Here is a 19,974-nt window from a genome sequence, read left to right on the forward strand (position 1 = left end):
CAGGGGAAGTTCAGGTTAGATGTAAGGAAGAAGTTCTTTACTGTGAGGCTGGTGAGGCACTGGAACAGGCTGCCCAAAGAGGTGGTAAATGCTCCATCCCTGGCAGTGTTCAAGGCCAGGTTGGACAGAGCCTTGGGCATCATGATCTAGTGTGAGGTGTCCCTGCCCATGGCAGGGGGTTGGAACTAGATGATGTTAAGGTCCTTTCCAACCCTAACAATTCTATGATTCTATGAGTGCTGTGTACCCCTTATTCAGCTGAGACACAGTGGCCTGATTTACACTGCTGTATTTTCCATGGTGTCAGACAAGTGACAGGTTTGCACAAATCCTGTTCAGCACCAAGCCTCTGTTGAGATGCCCCTGCACAATGTACTATAGTAGATATCACCAGCTTACTTACACAACATGAGCAGAAATCCACTCACCACTTTCCAAATAGCCAATTGCCTTCTGTTTGATTTCTGGAGTCAGTTGTCCTGTTTCTTCAAGGTATCGTGTGATAAAGACATTGGGGGCAAAATGAACCATATTCTGCTCACCGCAGCCACTGGACATCTGGAGGAGCTCATCTACATTGTCCAGTGCTGTCCCCAGAATGTCACCTGTAGGACAGAACCACAGCTTTGAAAGCTTTACATATTCTTGCATGTAAAAATTTTCTGGTCTCACTGATTCTCCAGATAACCTGCTAAGACTGGTCTCAGTTCACCTCTGCTCACACTAAGGTGACTTTAATGCCAAAAGAGCCCTGTAGGAACAGTGATAGGATGTCTTTCCCTTGGCTGGGTGATATTCTATGTTATAATATAACCTATATATTATATGTTACAGATGTTAACATCTAGATGTTATAATATAATTTATGTTACATATATATAACTATCTGGTCCAGTGTCATTAGTATGAGAGAGATGGGATACTTCTCTGGAAGACACAGGGGCCCAGTATCACACCTCACTGTACGCAGTCCCTCTTGTTACTCTGTTTGCTAAAGCAGACATGGTGGCACCAGAAGACAAGACTCCTGAAGGGAAAAATCTTACTTTCCAAGACCCCCCTAAATCTCACCTAAGAAAGTGATGTGGGCTCTCTCTGACCCAAGGACCATGTTCTCGGGCATAGTGAAAGTGATTGTCTCTGAAGCTGAAGTTCCTGCAAATGGCAAAAGTATCGGAACAACAACAGGCAGTAAGGAGGTGGCAGACCCATAGGTATCCCCAGGAGATGGTGGAAACAAGGCTGGGATCACCTAGTCAGTTGGTAAAATTCAAAAGAGAGGATGACACAGACATCAGGTCACCCAGTGACAGATGACTGATGTGGTTAGGCAGTGGCTTGGTGCTGTAAGAAGCTTGTAGTACTGGCTAGAGCTGAATGGCTTTGCCTCCTTATATACTTTCCCCTCCCCATGCACCTCCAGATAGTTCTAGAGTTGTTCAGACACCACAGTGTTTCTGATCAGTCTCCTTGCTCTGTACACATGTAAAGCCCCAGTGGTAAGGCTGTCCGGATCTCTGGGGTACCTGCACCTACCTTTAGGGCACAGGAGTGAGGTGTGGGTCTTTTCCTCCAGCAGCCCCTCTGCCTAGTGGGGAACAGGCTGGTCAGGTCAGAAGGGAGAGCAGTAAAATGAGACAGCAACTGCGCAGCACCCCAGCTTCTTGCAAGCCCCTTTTCCATGCAAAGGGCTTCACACAGGTAGCAGGGATATGCATTCTGACAGTGAAGTTTCATTGGGAAGCAGTTTCTAAGCTGCTACATGGCCTTTGCCCCCATTGCCCTGCTAGCAAGCAGTTCTGATGTCTCTGTCCCATCGAGTGGAGGTGCTCAGCCCATGACCCAACCCAAACTACCCTTAGAATTGCTCCTTGACCAGCCTCCTTGAGAAATGTGACTACCTGCCGAGCTGACTCTTCCTTCCCAGAGCCACCCACTGGGCCATTTTGAGCCTGACTCGCCAGGACCCTGAAGCATGCTCTGACCTTCACCAGGAGGTGTTTAACCACCGTGTCCTTCCCTCCAGACTCTGGCACAACACCTGTACTCTCAGTGCAAACATCTTCCTGCTCCACCACCTCAGCAGCGACAGTGAAATTCACCTTCCCTGAAGAACAAAGCATCAAAAGGCCAATTGGCACATCCATGCCTACATTCAGTTTGCTCAGCCTGAGGCTGCTCACTCATGCTCCACATGAGGGTCACTCTCATTCGCAGCTCATCTCTGGTTTCCAAAAGCAGCTCTGCCAGTACCTCCCACTCCCTTGTCCCCTTACCTAATTTTGTAGCCTTCACATCCCAGGAAAATGTTTTTGCTGAGTCAGGACACAGACAAATAGTGAACTTGACATTTGCATGCACAAATTCAAAATCCATGGACTCCTTTAGGCTAACCTGGAGCTAGAGGTGAAGCAAAATGGAGTTCAGGTTACAGAGGTTTTCCTTTCAGCTCCTGATCCAAATGTCAGTCAAGCCCAGTAGCCCAGGGTGAGTATGATATTTGCCCTGTTGCAGTATCTGTGAGACACCAACAGCCCATGGACATCACAGTCCTGTAGGGTTGAGCTTATGGAAAGGGATAAGCTGGACAGAGATGGCTCTGCATGGAGTTTTGTGAAGGGCTTCCTTGGTGTTTTTGCTGAATGCCTGAGGAGGCTGCCCTTTGTCTCTATCAGTGAAGTACTGTTACCACACATCCCCCGACCCTAAAACCATCCACTCACCACCATACACTGCTTCAGGTAGCTGAAGACTTTGACTTTCAGGGGAAATGACTCTCCCCGAAAGACAGAGTAGGGCAAGGTGGGTTCCACGAAGAAGGGCTTGAAGCTCCGCAGACTGGTGGTTTCTGAGATTCCAAACCCATGGCTCCCTGAGGTGCAGAAGGTCATGGCTCTCCAGTCTGTGATACTGTCAGGTACCGTGACAGCTAGCTCAGCAGCCCCTGAATCACTGAGGAGAAAACAGAGCAGAAGGGGTTGTCCCATCCCTGTAAAACTTCTCTTGGGAAGACAAATGCAGAAGGACTATGACTATGAACTGGAGGTGCATGTGAAGGTGTGGGGATTCCTAGGAAGCAGGGCAGAGGTGTGGGAAGGGTAGCAAATAGGTGGGCAAGAAAGGACTGAGAGGCAAATGCAACCCAAAATTGCAGTGTTGCATCTCAAATTCTTGTTTAGTGTGGGCACAGAGGCCTCCCAGGGGTCCATGTTATACACCCAGCCTCTGCCAGGGAGCACCGTGTGACACTTCTACTACACTACCACCCAAGCCCCCAACCACAGCGCAGCAGAAACCATTATAGGTGCCACTTACAGATCTGCATACACAAACCAGAAGACAGTCCCTGCCCCGAAATGGCCATAATCCAGCCAAATGAGATGCAGAGGCAGAGATCCTATTTTACAGATAGAGCACATTGGCATGTGGGAGAATTAAGAAAGTTGAGATATGGATGCTGTGTAACTTGACTTTTGCAAAGCTTCTGACACAGTCTCCCTTAGCATCCCTGTAGCCACATTAGTGTGGACTGGCCAAGTGGGTGATAAGGTGAGCAGCAAATTCGCTCGACCACTGTGGACAATGGGTGGTCATTGGTGACACAAAGTCCAACTGGTGGCTGTTTACCCGTGACATCCCTCAGGGACTGACACTTGGGCCAATACTGCTTAATGACTTTATTAATGACCTAGATAACAGGAAAGAGGTCATCGTCAGCATTGCCCATCAGCAAGATTAGCAGACTAATCTTTCTATGTATTAGCAGACTAACCCCTCAGTGGAGGGGTTCCTGATACGCTGCTGGAAAAGGCTGTAATTAAGAGGAACCTTGACAAGCTGGAAAAATGGGCTTGAAAATGGATAAATTCTATATCTGGAACGGAATAATACCATGCAACAGTACTGGCTAGGCAGTGACTGGCTAGTAAACAACCTTGCAGAAAAGTGGTGAGGGTCCTGGTGGATAATAAGTTGAGCATGAGACATCTTATGAGCCCTTACAGCAATGAAGGCCATATACTTCTGAACTGTGTTAAGATTGCAACCACTGGATTGAGAAAAGTTACTTTTCCCCTGTATTTCTTCACTACCACAAATGGGACCACATCTGGAGTACTGTGTCCCATTTTTGCCTTCCAGTATAAAAAAGGAACTGACATACTTCAATGCATCCAGTAGAGGACAACCGAGATGGTCAGAGGGCTGGGACCTGTGATGTACAAGGAATGGATGAAAGAACTGAGGTTTTCAAACTTATGAGGGAAAGGCTAGGGAGACATCTTTCAGCTTTCTAAAACTGCCTGTTGGGAAGGTTTAGAGACAATGGAACCAGTCTCTTCTGAGGTGCATATTGATAGGATGAAAGGTAACAGACACATATTGGAACATGGAAGATTCTGACTTGAGATAAGAAAAAAAAGTTACCATGAAGATGGTCAAACACCAGAACAGGTATCCAGATAGTTTGTGGAATCTCCACCCTTTGAGATACAGAGAACTTGGCTACCACCTGATCTAACTGGATGTGCCTTGTGCAGGATGTTGTGCTACAGACCTTTTGGGGCCTCTTACATCTTACACGAGTCTGTGATTTTAACCCCAAGATCATTTGAAAAATCTCAAGCAGAGCCAGGAACTGAACCATTGTCCTTATCCACTTCTTCACACCTCACTTTTCTTTGCAAGCACAGAAGGCAATAATATCCTGGCTCTGCTCCTGCCCATTCCCTCTCTGCTGTGGCTGGCAGATCTGTATCCATGTGATGTAGCCCATAATTACTCACTTGATGGGAACCAGGGTCCAGATGAATGTCTCTGGAAACCAGGTACGTACTGGCCCTGCCTTGCTACCCAGCTCAATGTGCTCTGACTCAGCACGTTCAACTGCAGCTTCTGTTTCTGGGTCCAAGTTGTCCAAGTCTGGCAGCTCACCATAAGCTATTGGGAATACAAGCATTCATTCAAAGGCAGAGCAACTCACAGGATAAAACTCAGCTGGGAAACGCCCAGCTCTCCATCTCTCCCAGTCCCACTCCGATCCCCCTTGTCCTCTCCAAGATGCTGTCAACCTACTTCGCCATTGTCTTCCACGAGATAACCCAGGAGAACATGTGGCTTTCCAGTATGTGTGTGCTCCCCCATGAGGAACATTACCTGCTCACACTTTTGCTGTCAGCCCCTGAAGAAAGGCCTAGATACTGCCCAGTGCCAATCTTGGCTCATTCTCTGGTTTCTAGGAAGACCTTTCCTAGTCTTACAAACAGATGTTCCTTCCTTAGACAGCTGCCTCATTTCACCCCTTGAACATATTACCTTCCTGCCTTCCAGCAGAAGCTTCCAAGCAGGTTCTCCTCATGCAGCCACCCCTCTGCCCCTCTAGTGCACCGGACACACACACATCAAGACCTTTCTCCTCTTCATGTGGTGCACATCCCCTGTGCAACCTCCCACTCTGGAAGCCATTCCCAGTTCCTCAGCACACAGCAGTTCAGCTGCCCTCGTGCAGCCTGTATGTTACCCGTGATTTCCAAAGAAACAGGATAAATCAAGATGTACACATGTAGTCGTAGTAGAAAGTGGTCTGGGTGCGGCACTCAATTGGAGACTTGATTTTAAGGCTGGTTAAAAATGTTAGACCTGAATTCTGGAGGAAAGAAGGGGAAGAATAGAAGGTAGATTTCAGTGGAGGGGGTGGTGTGTCTGAGGGTCTATCTCTGCCCCCACCTCCCAGGCTATCAGCCTCCCTGTGTGCACCTCAGCCTGACATGCGAATTACACAGGGAGAGAATGCAGAACCTCCATGCTCCCAAAGCCTGGTCCTGAATCCTCACGCAAAGGAGGCTCTCTTCAGTCAGGACTGCGAGGGTGACTCTTTGCATGCACGTGCCGACACACAGAGGTATTACTTTGGCACCATTGTTTGCTGCCCACCCTAACACAGACCTGTTCTCATCTTTCACGTCCTTATTCCTTTTTACTATTCTTTCCCTCCTTTTCCCAGCCCCCCTTTTCTCTCAGGTGCTTTTCTTTTCCAGCCTCCAATTTTCTCTGACCCAGGATGATATTCCCCTCTACTTCCAATCCCTAGAAAGTCTGAGGGTCTTGAGCTTGGGATAAAGGGGTTCTAAAGATCTGCCTGAACAATAGGAATTTATCAAGCTGGGAGCATGGAAATCTCTTAGTTCAGAAACTTGGCAAGTTCAGAACCTGAACTTGCCAGCCTTTACAGGAAAGACCATCTGTGAAGCTAGCCAGCACTGACCTGGGATCCAAAAGGCCTCAGCTGTGATATATCAGGTGTTATGGAAATTAGACTTACCTTCAGAAGTTCATAAACATCTGGCTGGGACACTGCATAAGAGTATCTGTTGTACATGAACGGTGACATTGTTCCTGGTGGAAGGGTGGTCTGAGGAGAACCGATTGTTCCTGGACTCTTGTGGATAGTACAGTAGTCACTGTAAGAGTCTGTGAGGGTGGCGGGGTGCTCCTGAGAATAGCTGAACATATAGTACACCTGTAAAAGAGGAGGAAAACAGTACAGGTCCGTGTGAGAGGTGGGAAGGTTTTAATCTCTACCTAGAGATTTTTTGTGACCACAGAGGCAGAGCTTGGATCCAGCCTGCCACAAAAGCCCAGCCCCAAAGGTTTCTGAGCTTCATGGAGAGCATCCACAAGTTTTAGATGCATAGCACCAGAGGTGACCATGAGCACCTCTGGGGTACGGCTGTATAGCTGTGGCTGCTTCTAGCTCACAGATTGTACCTGTGATCTCCATGCACACAGTAAGGATAGCTTCTCTGCGAGCTATCATTAGACAGTTTCTTGTCTGACTGAAGGCACATCCTGGATCCACACAGTGTCAACATGCAATTCAAGGATCCTGAAATGAGTTGGTTCAGGAAATGGAAGACTCTTGCCATCTGGTTGCTACTGAGGCAAAGCACTCCAAGTTTAACAAGAACGTGACTTTGGCCTGTACTTGGGCACGACAGGGGGTTATTCTACTAGATCCCTCTGTAGAGGCTGGAAATTTTTACTGTTGTTTGATGTTGGCCTTCTTTGTTTTAATTAAGCCATGTCCTGTCCCCATTCAGGTACTTGTTGGTTTATCCACTGTGCCTTATTAACCAGTGCCTGCAACCAGTCCCTGCAAACGTTGGCATCTCTCCAATATTAGCAAGGCTCAGCAGTAAAGTGACTCACACTATCCCTGGATAGCTCAGCCTCTGGCCTCAGGAGAAGGATGCTCTGGTCTACAGCACGGATGCTACAAAGGGAGCCTGGTGCAGCCTGCAAATGGAGACGGACAGCCGATCCTGGGAGAGCCACAGTGTCTGAGAAGCCAAGCTTCACCTGAAACAGCAGAAGAGGGACTGAATTCATTGACAGAGGGAGGAAAGAGGAGACCGTAGCTAGTGGATTCTGCTGGACGTCTTCTGCTGCTCATTAACTACCCTTCAGCCTTATGTTTTGTGCACTACTTACATGGTTCCTGAAGCACTTGGAGACCTTCAGACTGAAGGTGTCAGCTGCCACTTGTCCCTCAGGGAAGGCAGTGTAAACAAAGATGGTAGCCATGGGTGAAATGAGGTCAATGGGCAGAGTGACATTGAAAGCCCCACTATACTGATCTGAAGGAAACAGAAAAAGTATAGGAAGAGGCAAGGAAGTCTGTCTCATTGCAGCAGCAACATGCTTATCCTCTAGAATACTTCTACACAGTTTCTTGGATAAAAGTTATTCTGTCTTGCTTCTGTGGGGGCCACAGCTAGACCAGGATGTAAATGAGTGCCATTCTGTAGCAGTGAACTTAAGACATGAGGGATCTTGGCAACGTTGTGCACTTGGAAGAGAAATGACTTTCCACCTGAGCCCAGCAAAAAGATTCTGTATGTTTTCTTGGAGGAGTCTGATAATTCCTGTTTGGCAGATAAACTCTGAAAATGTCGTTGGGGGGGGGGGGGGGGGCGGAAATACAGAGGAGGAAAAGCGTATTTGCCATTTCCTCTTGATTTTTTGCCAGATTTGTTGTTTCCTGTTGGTCTCTTTTCTCTCCTTCCCCACTTAGGCTGGAAGGGCTTTCTGGTTGTGTTTAACCTATTTCTATCCTGTTTCCTTAATCTGTTCCTGGTATTTAGATGCTCTTACCTAATGGTGGATCAAGAAGTACTGTTGTTTGGCCATAATGCACGAGGGATCCTCTGGCTAAAACCTAAAGGGTAATGAGCAAAGGGTTAATAGTGCCTCTTCTCCGTGTCCCTGGGCAGCAAAGGGTCCTGTGCTGACAGAGACCCTTCTCGGCTGCTGCTGCTGCCCTGCACTCACCAGGTGGTAGAAGTCTGCTCTGTCAGCCCCATTCCCCAGCTCTGAGGATAGAATGCGATAGTGCACAGGGACCTGCTGCACATCCCCACAGGGCAGCATTGCCTGCACTGGCTGGATCCTCACAGAGCTTTGGCTGGAAGAGTAGAAGGCCCTCAGGGTGAGGGATGCCGTGCCATAAGACACCCTCACATTCTGGCTGCTTAAGTCCTCCATCTGGGTCTTTGCCTGTGGCACAGAAAAGATGGCTTGGTGTCTGAAGATTTCTTGCAGCTTTCCCCATGCCAAAACCAAGACTGGCTGGAAAGTGGGGTCTGAACTCTCCCAGGGTAAGGTGTCTATATCCACCTAAGCCAAGCTCAGTCAGCACCTTCCTGAGGAGCTTTACACTGCCCATTCCATCATGCTCTGGGATAACTAGCACCTAAACAGGAGGATATGAGTTATAAACTACTAGAGCTTGGGCTACAGCTTGAACTGAAATGCTGCTGCTACCAGTGTAGCCGCTCTGGGCCTCCAGCAAGGTCAAGATCCACCACCTAAGATACTCTATGCATTCTAATAGCGACAGGGCTTCCCTTGAAGTACCTTGATCTTTGAAGTTTAGAAACCTACCCCTACCAGACAGGAGAGCCTTCCTTGTTCATGGGAAAGCAGATGCAAACTTTCCTCTGTCAATTCCCTGTCAGTGGCATCCCTATTTATATCCTTACATCCTGGTCACCTGCTCTCCTCCAGATTGGCTTGCATCAACTGTTTCCTTTATAGCCTTCCGTCTTTCTCTCCTAAGTTTTCTGCCTTTTACATCCCAGGTTTATCCTAAGTCTTATGCTATGAGAAAACACAATGCAAAGTGGTCACTGATATTTTCTTTTCCACATGTATTTTCAGATGCTTCTTCCTTAGCTGCTTTCCTATCTTCCTGTTCCATACCATGTGGGAGTTCCTCCTTTGCTCTTTGTCTCTGCCCAGCCCCACATAGCCCTTTCCACCTCAGATAGAGGTCCAGTGTAGGCAGACCTCAGTTACAGCTTCATGGGGCCTCTATCTCCTGCCCCACCTCTCATGATGTCTTCTGACTGCTCAGCGTGGCACCAGGGGCCAGAACTCTGGCTTTGCTATGGACTATTCTTCTTGCCATAGATCCATTATTTCACTGCTCCATGCCTCTGTCTCCCTGGCTATACTGAGACAATGACATAGATCTGAGGGATACATTGCTTAGTGCTAGCCAAATCCAATGCAATTATCTGGCTTAACCTGTAGTAGAACTTTACTGCTGTTGTCCCAGGCTGATGTCTCTAAGATGAAAGAGGCCATCCCAGTGTCATCCGTGAAGTAGGTCTTGGTCTGCTTCCTTCTACCATAGGACACTGTAAGAATCACTTCCTTGTTCTTCAGGTGTGTGCCATTGGCACTTTTGAGTTCTAGCTGTAACAATGCGGAGAACTGTCAGAGAATTGGAGGTCTCAGGACTGAAAATCTACCTCCCAGTAGAAGTCCCAGTTCAACTCTCTCCAAAGGGACATTCAGTGTGAACTCTAACTCCTCCAATCCCTCCCCATCTATGCAGCAGCCACCTCATACGGGAAAACCATGTGCCTACTCTGTGGTCACACCTTTGGATTACCTCTTAGTAAAGGTGTCAAAGGAGAGACTGGGACAGAGGACTGTGCTAGCAACTTTAGGCAGCTCAGAGCAAGGGGTCCCCTCAGTACTTCTGTGCCTGCCATCCCCCTAGGCCCAGCTACTAAGCTTTCCATGTTTCTGCCCTGTTCACTTACTTACATTTCCATAGTAGGGAGCTCCTTGCTGGTAGTAGTAGCTTGTCCCCAAGAATTGTAGAGTTGTGATATCAAAAGTGATCTTGCAGTTTTCAGTGGTGTTGAACTCCACCCCTAGGAAAGGCAAGAGGTGCAGGCAGGCGAGTATCATGCATCTGAGCAAAGGCAGCAAGATTGGATGGACTGAGGTAAGGGACTGTAGTTTCTCCATGTAACTTTGGGAGTCATTTAACACACACACACTCAGCAATAGTGCCTCCAACACTCTGACCTGCCAGAAAGACAGCAGTCTACCAGGACGTCTCTGCCAGACAGTTCTCAAATGCTCTTTCTGACTTTGTTTAAGATGGTCCCACTAATAATTGTCAGCTCCCATTCTACTCCCACTCTCACAGCAGCGTCACTAGAAGGCAACGTTTTTCCTCGCCTTCATCACGTTAGTTCATAGTTGCTGTCGTTATGAAACCATATGAAATCACTGCAGTTGCTTGCTAAGGAATTGTGTGTCACTGCTTTCAGCAATGGGCTGTAAAACATTTTCTTGTAAGGAAGGGTTTGTAAAAGTCTGTAAGAGAAGAAACCTTACAGGATGGGATATTTAACAGGACAAATAGCTTCATCTCCCTATCTGGGATGTGGAGATAAATCTGATGAGGAGCTATTAACAGGACAAAGTCAGGGCCTCTTGGTTATCACTGGTTGCTGTAAGTATCTCCTCATTCCAATGGGCCTCCCTAAAGTATGGGTTAAGAACAAAAGAACCTGACCCTTCCCACCTCTGTGCATCACAGTTTCTACTGTGATGAGAAAAAGCAGCTCTTGTCCATCTCTGCCAAACCAGGGTGACTGTCAGAGCTGCACCGGCCACAGCAGCTTGCGGAGGAGCAAGCATACTGCTAAGGCCCATCCTGCAGCTGGGAGAACTCACATGTCCTGTGTGAGTCAGACTTGGGTGTACGGTAGAGGAGAACATCCATACTGCCATGGTGCTTCAAGGAAGACACAACCCTCTGAACACTTATCTCCTGCCCCCATAGGAGCCAGTGCAGAAAGCTCCAGTGGTTTGATGGGAAGAACAAGGATCCATAAGGAGTCTTACTGATGAAAACCCAAAGACAAGCACGTTGTATGAGTGTAAACTAAAATATTTTCCATAATGTGTAGAATCTGGTTTTGCTACCTGTTCCACTTTCTTTCAGAAAAGCCACAACTTCCAGGTTGAAATCATAACTGTCATCACGCTTCTGGTGGTAGATCTTAATATTCACGTCAGAGGCAAAGCAGCCATCCTCGTTTGTCTGTGGATGTGAAATCATGTCTGTTAAACAACCATGAATGCACTAATCCCTTCTGCAGTGCAGATCAAACCCAAGGCCCAGAAATCTGAAAGTACATGACTAAGACATTTTTGTTAAAGGAACAACACCCATACTGGTATTTAAACATACTTATTTTCTGTGGAATAGTCACTGATAGGAGATGCTGTTTCACACACCTCATCTTTCACATGCTCACTCATGTGCCAGTAGCAAACATGAGTTGTGATTTCTCCCTGACACAATTTCTTCTGCTAGGGCAAGATCTACCTCTAAGATGTGGCCTGGGTTACTTAAAAATATGTAAACAAAGCTAGATACATTAATTCAACCCTAGAGATGAATGAATAAAGTCTGTGCTCAACTGCAATTGCTTGCTTAGATGCAAGAAGTGATTTCTGTGCCTCCAAAGCTGCTGTTCCTTGGAAACAGCATATAGGTGTTTATACCAGATTAAAAGGGGGTGCTAAAAAGCATCCAGTGGAAGTGAATCAATGTGGACAGTGTTTTTATTTTTTACTGCCCTGTTGCAATACCTGTTTTGTAGGCAAATCTGCAATAGTTAGCTTGCCTGCAGATGCTTCTTCCTTTGAGTGCAGTCAGAGGAACCACTTAGAGAGGCTAAGATTGCTACACTGGACGTATCAGTCATTCATCCCCAAGCAAAGAGTGTGCTGCTTCAATACCTGATGTCTGCCCCACTCCTTCCCTTACTATTCTTTCCTCTCTTTACCCCCTTTTGCAAGAGGAGTGGATGTCCCATGAGCTCACCTCACCAATGTAATCCTTGCAAATACTGCGCTTGGCTTTGGAAGACTTCCGATTATAGCGGATGTGTTTACGGCACACCACAGCCTTCACACTGCCCCGGACTGGTTTCCCATATGTGTATCTGGAAAACATAGCAGAGGACTTACACTCACATCCAGAAACACTAGCTCACGGGTGAATAATGTCAGCTTTAGCCTGTGGTTTGCAGCTATGCAACCCAGCAGCCTCCAGTATTTTCATGATTCATGAGCTCAGCAGGTGCTAAGAAGTTAAAATGACTTGGAATCATAAAATCGTAGAATGGTTTGCATTGGAAGGGACCTTAAAGCTCATCCAGTTCCAACCCCTGCCATGGGCAGGGACACCTTCCACTAGAGCAGGTTGCTCCAAGCCCCTGTGTCCAACCTGTCCTTGAACACTGCCAGGGGTTGTGCATTCACAACTTCCTTGAGTGGCCTGTTCCAGGGCCCACCACCCTCATAGTAAAGAATTAAGGACTTAAATTGAGACAGAAGGCAGTGGTGGGTGAGTTTTGTCCAGATCAACACTAGTCCCACCAGGCTGTGCTAGGGGACACAGTGCTGGCCACAAGCTGAGTCATTATTCCTTCCTCACTCTCACTAATCAGTGCAGCAGAGGTAATGTATTGTAGGGAACATGCCCCACTGAAGGGATACACTGCCACACTTTCAAACTCACAGAGAAAGAAGTAGGGAGATAGACATAGAGAAAGGTGAGAGTCCAGGAGAATTCCTTAGCAAAGGATGTCAGGGTACCAGACTTTGGTGTGGGGTTAGGGTTGGTAGAGATCACTTTGAGCTCAGTTATTGATAGCTGTGCAGTTTCCAAACCAGTAAGAATGCACCTTCTGCCACAATAAGTCAGCTCACATGCCACAGATGTGGAGACGGAAGTTATCCTCCAAGATTGTGACCACCTGAGGCATCTGGATGGAGACACTGAACTTGGGCAGCACTGTGTGAAAGCAAGAGAAATATAATTCATTGAGAATAGCGAAAGCTTTTTTTTTCTAATCCTGTTCTGTTATTCACAGGAAGGAACTCTCTTCTTTCATTCCCTGACCACCAGGGCCTGGAAGCAATGCACCAGTAGCCCAGACAGGAGAGCGTGGTGGGAATAGACAGCCTTAGTTCCCTTCCCAGAGCACAGCTATGGGATGGTGCCTCAGGACATGGGGGAGGAGAAAGCCAGTGGGTATGGGTGAAAGCCAATGATTATACCTACTGGCAGGCAGTTGGACTTCTCAGGTGCTAGCACAACTATAGCGCAGCTGCACGGCCCATTCAACTCTGTGTGAGAGAAGAGGGCTGGAAACACATCTTTTTCTGCTGCTCTCTGAGATTCTTACCATACTCTTCTACGCTGAAGGTATGTGTGCGGTCAGGCATTTTGATGGTGTACTCTCCAACCTGTGCTTCTGCTGCTAGAGGGAAGGACAGATCCACGATGCCTCCCACAGGCGTAACATTCAGCCACTGTGCAATTCGGTTCCCTTTGGGGTCCTGCATAGGCAGTAGTAGAGAGTAGTTATATCCTAGTGCAAAAAGAAGTGTCACAGCATGTCCTGAGCACATATCCTCTTGTCCCGAAGGCCCAGGTCTATGCCACAGCCACAGTGCTCAGGTAAGTCCAGGCTCAGAGGATAGGGCTTTTTTCCTTGTCTCACTGGCAGTCAGCCTATCATATTATCCTGGAAGCTGCTTAGGAAGTTCCTCTAGCTGTGTAGCCACAACACTAACTGCCCAAACTTTTATATTCTGCATATTAAATATGAAAGTCTCCTTAAATAAACTTCAGGATTTTAAAAAATCTTCAATTCATGGGCTGAAGGGACTAAATGTTCTGTGACCACTCTAGAAGACTGGTTTTCAGTGGCATCCATCATTTACTGCAGGGACCCCTGTGATCAGTACAGTGACACTGCACTGCCAGACCTGTGCGGCTAATGAAGGAAGGAAGGGCAAGAAACTGAGGACTGTTCCCATGCATTCTGAAGTAACTGGCTTTCTGCATCCATATTTCCCCACCATCATCTCCAAACCTGTGTCTTCCCCGAGATGACAAGAGTTCACCACTTTCACTAAAGTAGGTGCTTTACCTTCAGTTCCACCAGGCGGTGCTGTGGGGAGAAAATAACAGTTACTGCCTGCTTTCAGGTGGGATGCTTTCAGGTAAGTAAGTTACCATCCACATCCCTGGCATCTTCTATCCCCGAACCATCCGTGAGTCTGCCCTAACCAGTTCCCAGGAAATGTCCATTACCCAGCATCATGACCAAATCCTGCATTGCAGGTGGTGCCCAATGTTATGTGTACGTAGCAAAAGCAACACTGAGACTAGCTGTCCACAGGTGGATCACCTACCTGGGCCAAGCACTGACCCACAACTCATGGAGGCAGGCTATAGCATTTTCAGACTTATTTACGTTTCTCCCTTCTTGACTTACCGTTCCATTGCTGGCAATGAAGTTCTGATCCAAGGTTACAATTCGCAACTTGACTATAGAGCAAAAGAAAAACAGGACTGGCTGAAATGAAATCGGGTTTGTTAATAAGAATGTATGGCTAAGAAAGACATGCCATGTGCTTCACTGAGGGGGTGTGGGCAGCAGCTAGAGACATCCACTCCTGGGCCTATGCTCAAAGCCTTGCTCTGAGCTGGCAGCCTGCTAGGGAAAAAACCAGTGGCAGGAGAGGCAGTGTGGGCTGGCTATGCTGGTGAGAAACAGCATTTTAGTGGACATTGGATCTGCAGTGGGCACTCAGTCTTGCCTGCAGTGAAGGTCATGCCAGTGGAAAGGGTGAAGCAGCATCGGGCAAACAGTTGTACCCTGCAGTGATTTGAGCTGTGCTAGGGCAGTGAGGGGGCCTGCAGGATCATGACCCTTGTCTGAGGAAGTCTGTGGGAGAGAGAGGGATTTAGGGCACTTGACAGGCTATTGTGACTTTGACTGGAACAATCACGAATATAACACATTGTTGTCTTGAACCTTTTCTCACATGTCAACCAAGACACACAAGCCTGGGTCACACCGTCATGCTGTGTGAGTAGGGCTAGTACTGGAGAAAACATTCCCCATGCTGACGTAGGAGAGAGGTATCCCCAAATCCCTCAAAGCCTGGAAAGAAGATGAAGCCTGTGACCCATCTCCCTTGCAGAGCAGGCCCTGCTCCAAGCACTAGAGGCTATCCCCTATTTTATGGCCTAGGGACTGCCCTTTCTCTCACAAGACGTGGCATTCTGCCCATACCAATCTGTCCAGGTTTGTACACAGGTTTGTCTGTCTGGATAAAAGTCCTCTTGTATGTTTGCTTGATTAGGACTTTCTGTTTCTTCTGAAACTCTGAGTTGTCTTCCAGGACTGTGATAACAATAAAAGCCACTTCATCGGGATTTCCAACAGGAGGAGGGACCTGCAGGTATAGTTGTAACCATCATTCAGGGTGGATCTCATTCATGAATCCCCAGGGGTTTAGAATAATCATTATGATACTGCTTTTATATTGCTCCAGCTCTTCTTGCCCTGAAAGACCTCCCAGTACTTTTCAGAATGTTTTCTAGAAGAGTGATGTATCAGAGGGGCTGCACAGCAGGAAGGACACTGGCAGACCTGTACAGGCTGGAGCACAAGATTCAGTGCCTGATTAAGATGTCCCCATGGGAAGACATAATTCTTTACCTTCCAGCCCAGCAAGAGCAGAACTCGTGCACTATTCACCCTAATGACAACCCTTGAATATATCTTCCTCACCTGAAAGCTTGTGCAGTGAAAGAAGTTGACCTGAGAGATGGACTGAGTGATCAGAGTCTCATTCCCAGCTTTGCTTTGGAGGGTTACTGTCACATGGATGGGGACTGCTTGCTTTCTGCTGAGCTGGAGGCACACTGTCTCTGAGAAGGGGTAGTAGAGCTGAGACGGTACAGCCACAGCATAATTTCTATTAATAAAAGACAAAAAAATGTTAAGTGAAACTGATTTTCTAGGAGGACAGGTTTTGACCATAGGATCTGGGTACTCCATAACAAGACTTTTGGTCTCTTTGTTCCACTATCATGATGCCAGTGGAACAAGATCACACCATTCTCCTCCCCTATAGGTACTTCAGCCATTAACACTGAGTCTGCGTTATATGCTGCATGCACATGTAAAAAGATAAAGTCACTGCTTCCAAAACTGAAAGTCAAAATCAGGGAAGAGACCTTACCACATCACCCAAGGGATCATCAGCAGAGCTTGTCCACACTGTAGGTTTCCTGAGACTCCAGCTGACACTATGTACCACCATCAGTTTGCTTTCCCTCCTATCAGCTACTCTTCAGGGTCAGAACCAGTGCCATGCACATGGGAGCCAGTGTCCCTGCTTTGTGTCCCAGACAGAGTCTCCTGAGCACCATTTCTTCATACTCCTCTCCTCCTTGCTCTCTTCTGACAAATCTCACACCTGCAGCTACTCTCATAGCTGTGTCCATGGATAACAAGAAGCTGTTCATGTTGTTTGGGGTTTTTTTTTCATCTTACACTGCACTGCAGCAACCAGGACCAAAGAAAGGGCAGCATTCAAGAAGGTATGAAGACTCTTATCACTGACCTCTCCTGCTTGCTGCCTCTGGACAGGTTCAGCCAGCAGCATGTTTTGCAGCAGCAGGAGGGTAGGGCCTGGAAAGGTCAGCACAGCAGGAGGCAGGGACGTGACCTGATGGCAGCTCTTAGCTACAGCTCAGCACCCTGGCAAGAGGGAGTCAGGGTCCTGCTGGCCAGGAGCATTGAGGGCTTTCACACTTGAGTGCTGTCAAGCTGCCCTGAGCAGCTTGTCTGCTGCTAGTATTAGGGGTTCTGGTAACAGATGACATTTTGATGTTCCTACTTAAGCTGATTCACAGCACTTCCTCCATGCCACTGGGCCAAAGGATGGGATGAGCACTAAGGACTCAGAGCTTGAACCTCCCATACCTCCCTTGCTCCTAACGACCCTTTACTCTGCAACATTTTCTTAGACCCCTTTGACAATTCATACCTTACCCTTGACTTCTGAGCTATAAAAGCATGAGACAGCATCTCTGAGGCTGTCATTCAAGGACCCTGAAAGCCAGACTTTCTCATGAAGCTACAAAAAACACTGGTATACAGGAGGGACATTAGACAGCCTATTGAAGCAAGCAGTATTTCCATAAAGCAAAGATTCATGCTGAAGGTAACAGTGGGGTTCAGGTAGCAATAAAGCATCATTTGAGTGGGAGCTGTGTCAGCCTACAGAACATGTCCTAGAGGAAGAGGCTGTACGCCTGCTGGAAAAGAGTCTGAAAACTAGACATGGCAGGGGGGAGCCCAGCTACAGCCCAGTGACATATTTCCCACCATAACATCTCTGTTCGAGCACAGCCATCCTTCTGTTCGCATTTATGCCATGGCTGCAAAAACAAAGGCCTTCAAAAAGCAAGAGCAAGTTCACAAGCCAGTGTATCACAGCAGTGCCTGCTGGAACAGGAGTTGCATTCCTGACAAAGTATATGAGGAGAAGCAGTACTGGGAATTGTCCTTGCCAGAGGTCTGAGGAAAGGCATAGAGGGAGCCAACCAAGCCAGAACAAAACACACTGCTTTTTGAAGAGCATTCCTACCAGATACCTTGGGCTCATGTTTGCCCTGATTATAAAGGCACCCAGCATCGTCTGCTAAAGATTTAAATGGTGACCTGTGGCTCTGGGGAAAAAAGCATAACCCAAAACCAAGTACAATCTGGAGCACAGCAGGAGATGTGAGATGTTGGCAGCTCGCATGCAGAAAGCTGGCAGAGTTGCTCTGCCTGAGCCCTTGCAGAAATACATGGTCTACATCAACAGCACTAAAGGGAGAGCCAACGAGTAGAGGGAGCGTGTGGGGAAGGATGCGTGAGAACCACGTGAAACCCCGGCAGTACGAGAAATTACACCTCTGTGGAAAAACACTCCTGGTTTTAGGACTTTTGTCCTGTTTCTGTCACACCGCCACCCCACCCAGGATTCCCCACAGACCAGAGTGCATGTGCAAAGCAGCTGATGTTCTTACAGCGTTGCAGGCATTCCAGCCGCGCTAGGCAGGAGAAGGACGCTGCCCCACAGGAAAGTGATGCTCCACATAGCTGATTGCAGGTAAAATCCCTCCACGGAAAGCTTAGCCTCTCCTCTGTCCCTCTTTCACCCCTGCTTCCGCTGTCTTCCTTCATCCAGAGCTGAAGGACTACGCAGTTCTTGCCCTGACAGGGTGTTTGTCTCTCTCTTGGCTTCGAAACCAAGGAAGTGGAAATCATGCTGCGCATGGCCGGGGCTGGGATGTGGGCGGGTGGAAGGGGTGGAGAGAACGTTTGTTGCCTGCACACCAAAGGCCTCAAGGGTTTGTAAGGCTCGTTGGGATCTGCCTGTGAGACATCTTCTCTGCCTTATGCAGCACAGCTGAGGGCAGCAAGAGTGCTCAGTTACCGTGTTTGGCACATGGGCACATTTTTGTAAGGGTGTCTTTACTGGGCTTTCAGTGAAAACACCCTGGGACAAATTAATCCTTTCAGTGGATTTTGCTTCAGGGCTTTCTTCTGCAGAACTCCTTTTTTTACGTGTTATTTCCTTCTTACTTAAATTTCACTCCTGCCCTGCAGCCTCCACCCAGCCCAGCCCAGGGCTTCATACCCTGTTCTGCCAGTGCCCCCGTTCCTTCCTGGAGGAAGGGAAGAACTTTAGCATGTTGTTATCTGTTTGTTGCCTGTCTGTTCCCATTTAACTTCAGACACAGACGACTTAATGACCATTCAGAAATGCAGAGCCATGGGGAGCGTTTCTGAAATCAGACAGGACTCAGATTGGTTTTTGTCCTTCTAGTTTAGGCTTGAACTCAAAAGCCTGTTCATTTCGGAGGATGAAATATGCTCCCAGATCAGTGACATACAGTGCTTTAAACCTGCAGACTATCTGCAGTGTCAGTGCCAGGTTAAAGGCTAGTTACATCGGACCGTGCACTAGGAGGGGGAGTGTTAAGCACACATAGAGGGACCGTGCCAAAGTAAATCCAGGGGATTGCTTCAGCTGGGAGCAAAGACTGAGTGGATGGTAAATTCACCCTATATTGTACCGTATATCAGTTATGCTCTACCAAAACTCAGCTAAGGCCAGGGCAGGATGAAGACATCCACCTTCAAATGAGGTTGTAACCAGAAGGCAAATATGTCCAAGCCCTCTTCACTTTGCTGCTGCCACCCAGGAAAATGAGAAACAAGGCTGCAGTACCTGAGAAGAGTCTGGGTGGCTGGTGGTGTCAGCGTAGAACTACCATATGGCTGGAGGACGCTGGCAGAAGACTGGGCGTCTGGCTTGAGGGGATGTAAAGTGGAGATTTGCTCAAATATGTGGGGACTTAAAACATCTTGCTTTATTTGGAAATGCCTTATATTGGAGCGATGAGAGGAGTTGCTAGTGGGTGACAGGAGCAGTCCTGGAAAAGGTGCGGAACCCAAGGAGGATCAGGCATAGCTGGGATGGATGCCTGGACAGAGGAAGTGATGTAGGGAATGGAGGTGAATTGGAAGGTCTTTACTCCAAGTTCTGAGTAAATACTGGATGTGAGGAAGATCTTTAATGATGCACAGAGAGTACTGAGGATGCTTTTTACAAACTGAGGACAGCAGCTGGGGTGCAGTTTTGGCTCTCAATGGATGCTACATCCAGACTAGCCATGGCTGAGATGAGTTTTTCTCCTAAGTCCCCTTCAGCCTGGGTTAGAGGTCACCTACC

The 19,974-nt window shown here is 47.7% G+C and overlaps 1 protein-coding gene across 1 annotated transcript in view; it reads right to left on the minus strand.

The window, feature by feature from the left end:
- Window positions 1-18,930, minus strand: part of LOC104407828 (alpha-2-macroglobulin-like protein 1) — a 26,676-nt gene extending 7,746 nt beyond the window's left edge. Inside the window, exons 1-23 of the mRNA XM_010017213.1 lie at window positions 18,877-18,930; window positions 15,468-15,630; window positions 14,664-14,716; window positions 13,566-13,719; window positions 13,087-13,171; window positions 12,197-12,317; window positions 11,290-11,407; window positions 10,114-10,223; window positions 9,586-9,756; window positions 8,329-8,553; window positions 8,152-8,215; window positions 7,489-7,634; window positions 7,207-7,356; window positions 6,320-6,517; window positions 5,557-5,644; window positions 4,835-4,938; window positions 3,628-3,688; window positions 2,724-2,872; window positions 2,277-2,400; window positions 1,986-2,107; window positions 1,537-1,588; window positions 1,072-1,155; window positions 429-605 (exon numbers count right to left, since the gene is read on the minus strand). Coding sequence (XP_010015515.1) covers window positions 429-605; window positions 1,072-1,155; window positions 1,537-1,588; window positions 1,986-2,107; window positions 2,277-2,400; window positions 2,724-2,872; window positions 3,628-3,688; window positions 4,835-4,938; window positions 5,557-5,644; window positions 6,320-6,517; window positions 7,207-7,356; window positions 7,489-7,634; window positions 8,152-8,215; window positions 8,329-8,553; window positions 9,586-9,756; window positions 10,114-10,223; window positions 11,290-11,407; window positions 12,197-12,317; window positions 13,087-13,171; window positions 13,566-13,719; window positions 14,664-14,716; window positions 15,468-15,630; window positions 18,877-18,930 — 2,773 coding nt within the window. The remainder of the gene's footprint in view (window positions 1-428; window positions 606-1,071; window positions 1,156-1,536; window positions 1,589-1,985; window positions 2,108-2,276; window positions 2,401-2,723; window positions 2,873-3,627; window positions 3,689-4,834; window positions 4,939-5,556; window positions 5,645-6,319; window positions 6,518-7,206; window positions 7,357-7,488; window positions 7,635-8,151; window positions 8,216-8,328; window positions 8,554-9,585; window positions 9,757-10,113; window positions 10,224-11,289; window positions 11,408-12,196; window positions 12,318-13,086; window positions 13,172-13,565; window positions 13,720-14,663; window positions 14,717-15,467; window positions 15,631-18,876) is intronic.
- Between the last annotated feature and the right edge of the window lie 1,044 nt (window positions 18,931-19,974).

The sequence above is a fragment of the Nestor notabilis genome, unplaced genomic scaffold, assembly GCF_000696875.1.
Source record: "Nestor notabilis isolate BGI_N333 unplaced genomic scaffold, ASM69687v1 scaffold6856, whole genome shotgun sequence".
In the NCBI taxonomy this organism is placed as follows: Eukaryota; Metazoa; Chordata; class Aves; order Psittaciformes; family Psittacidae; genus Nestor; species Nestor notabilis.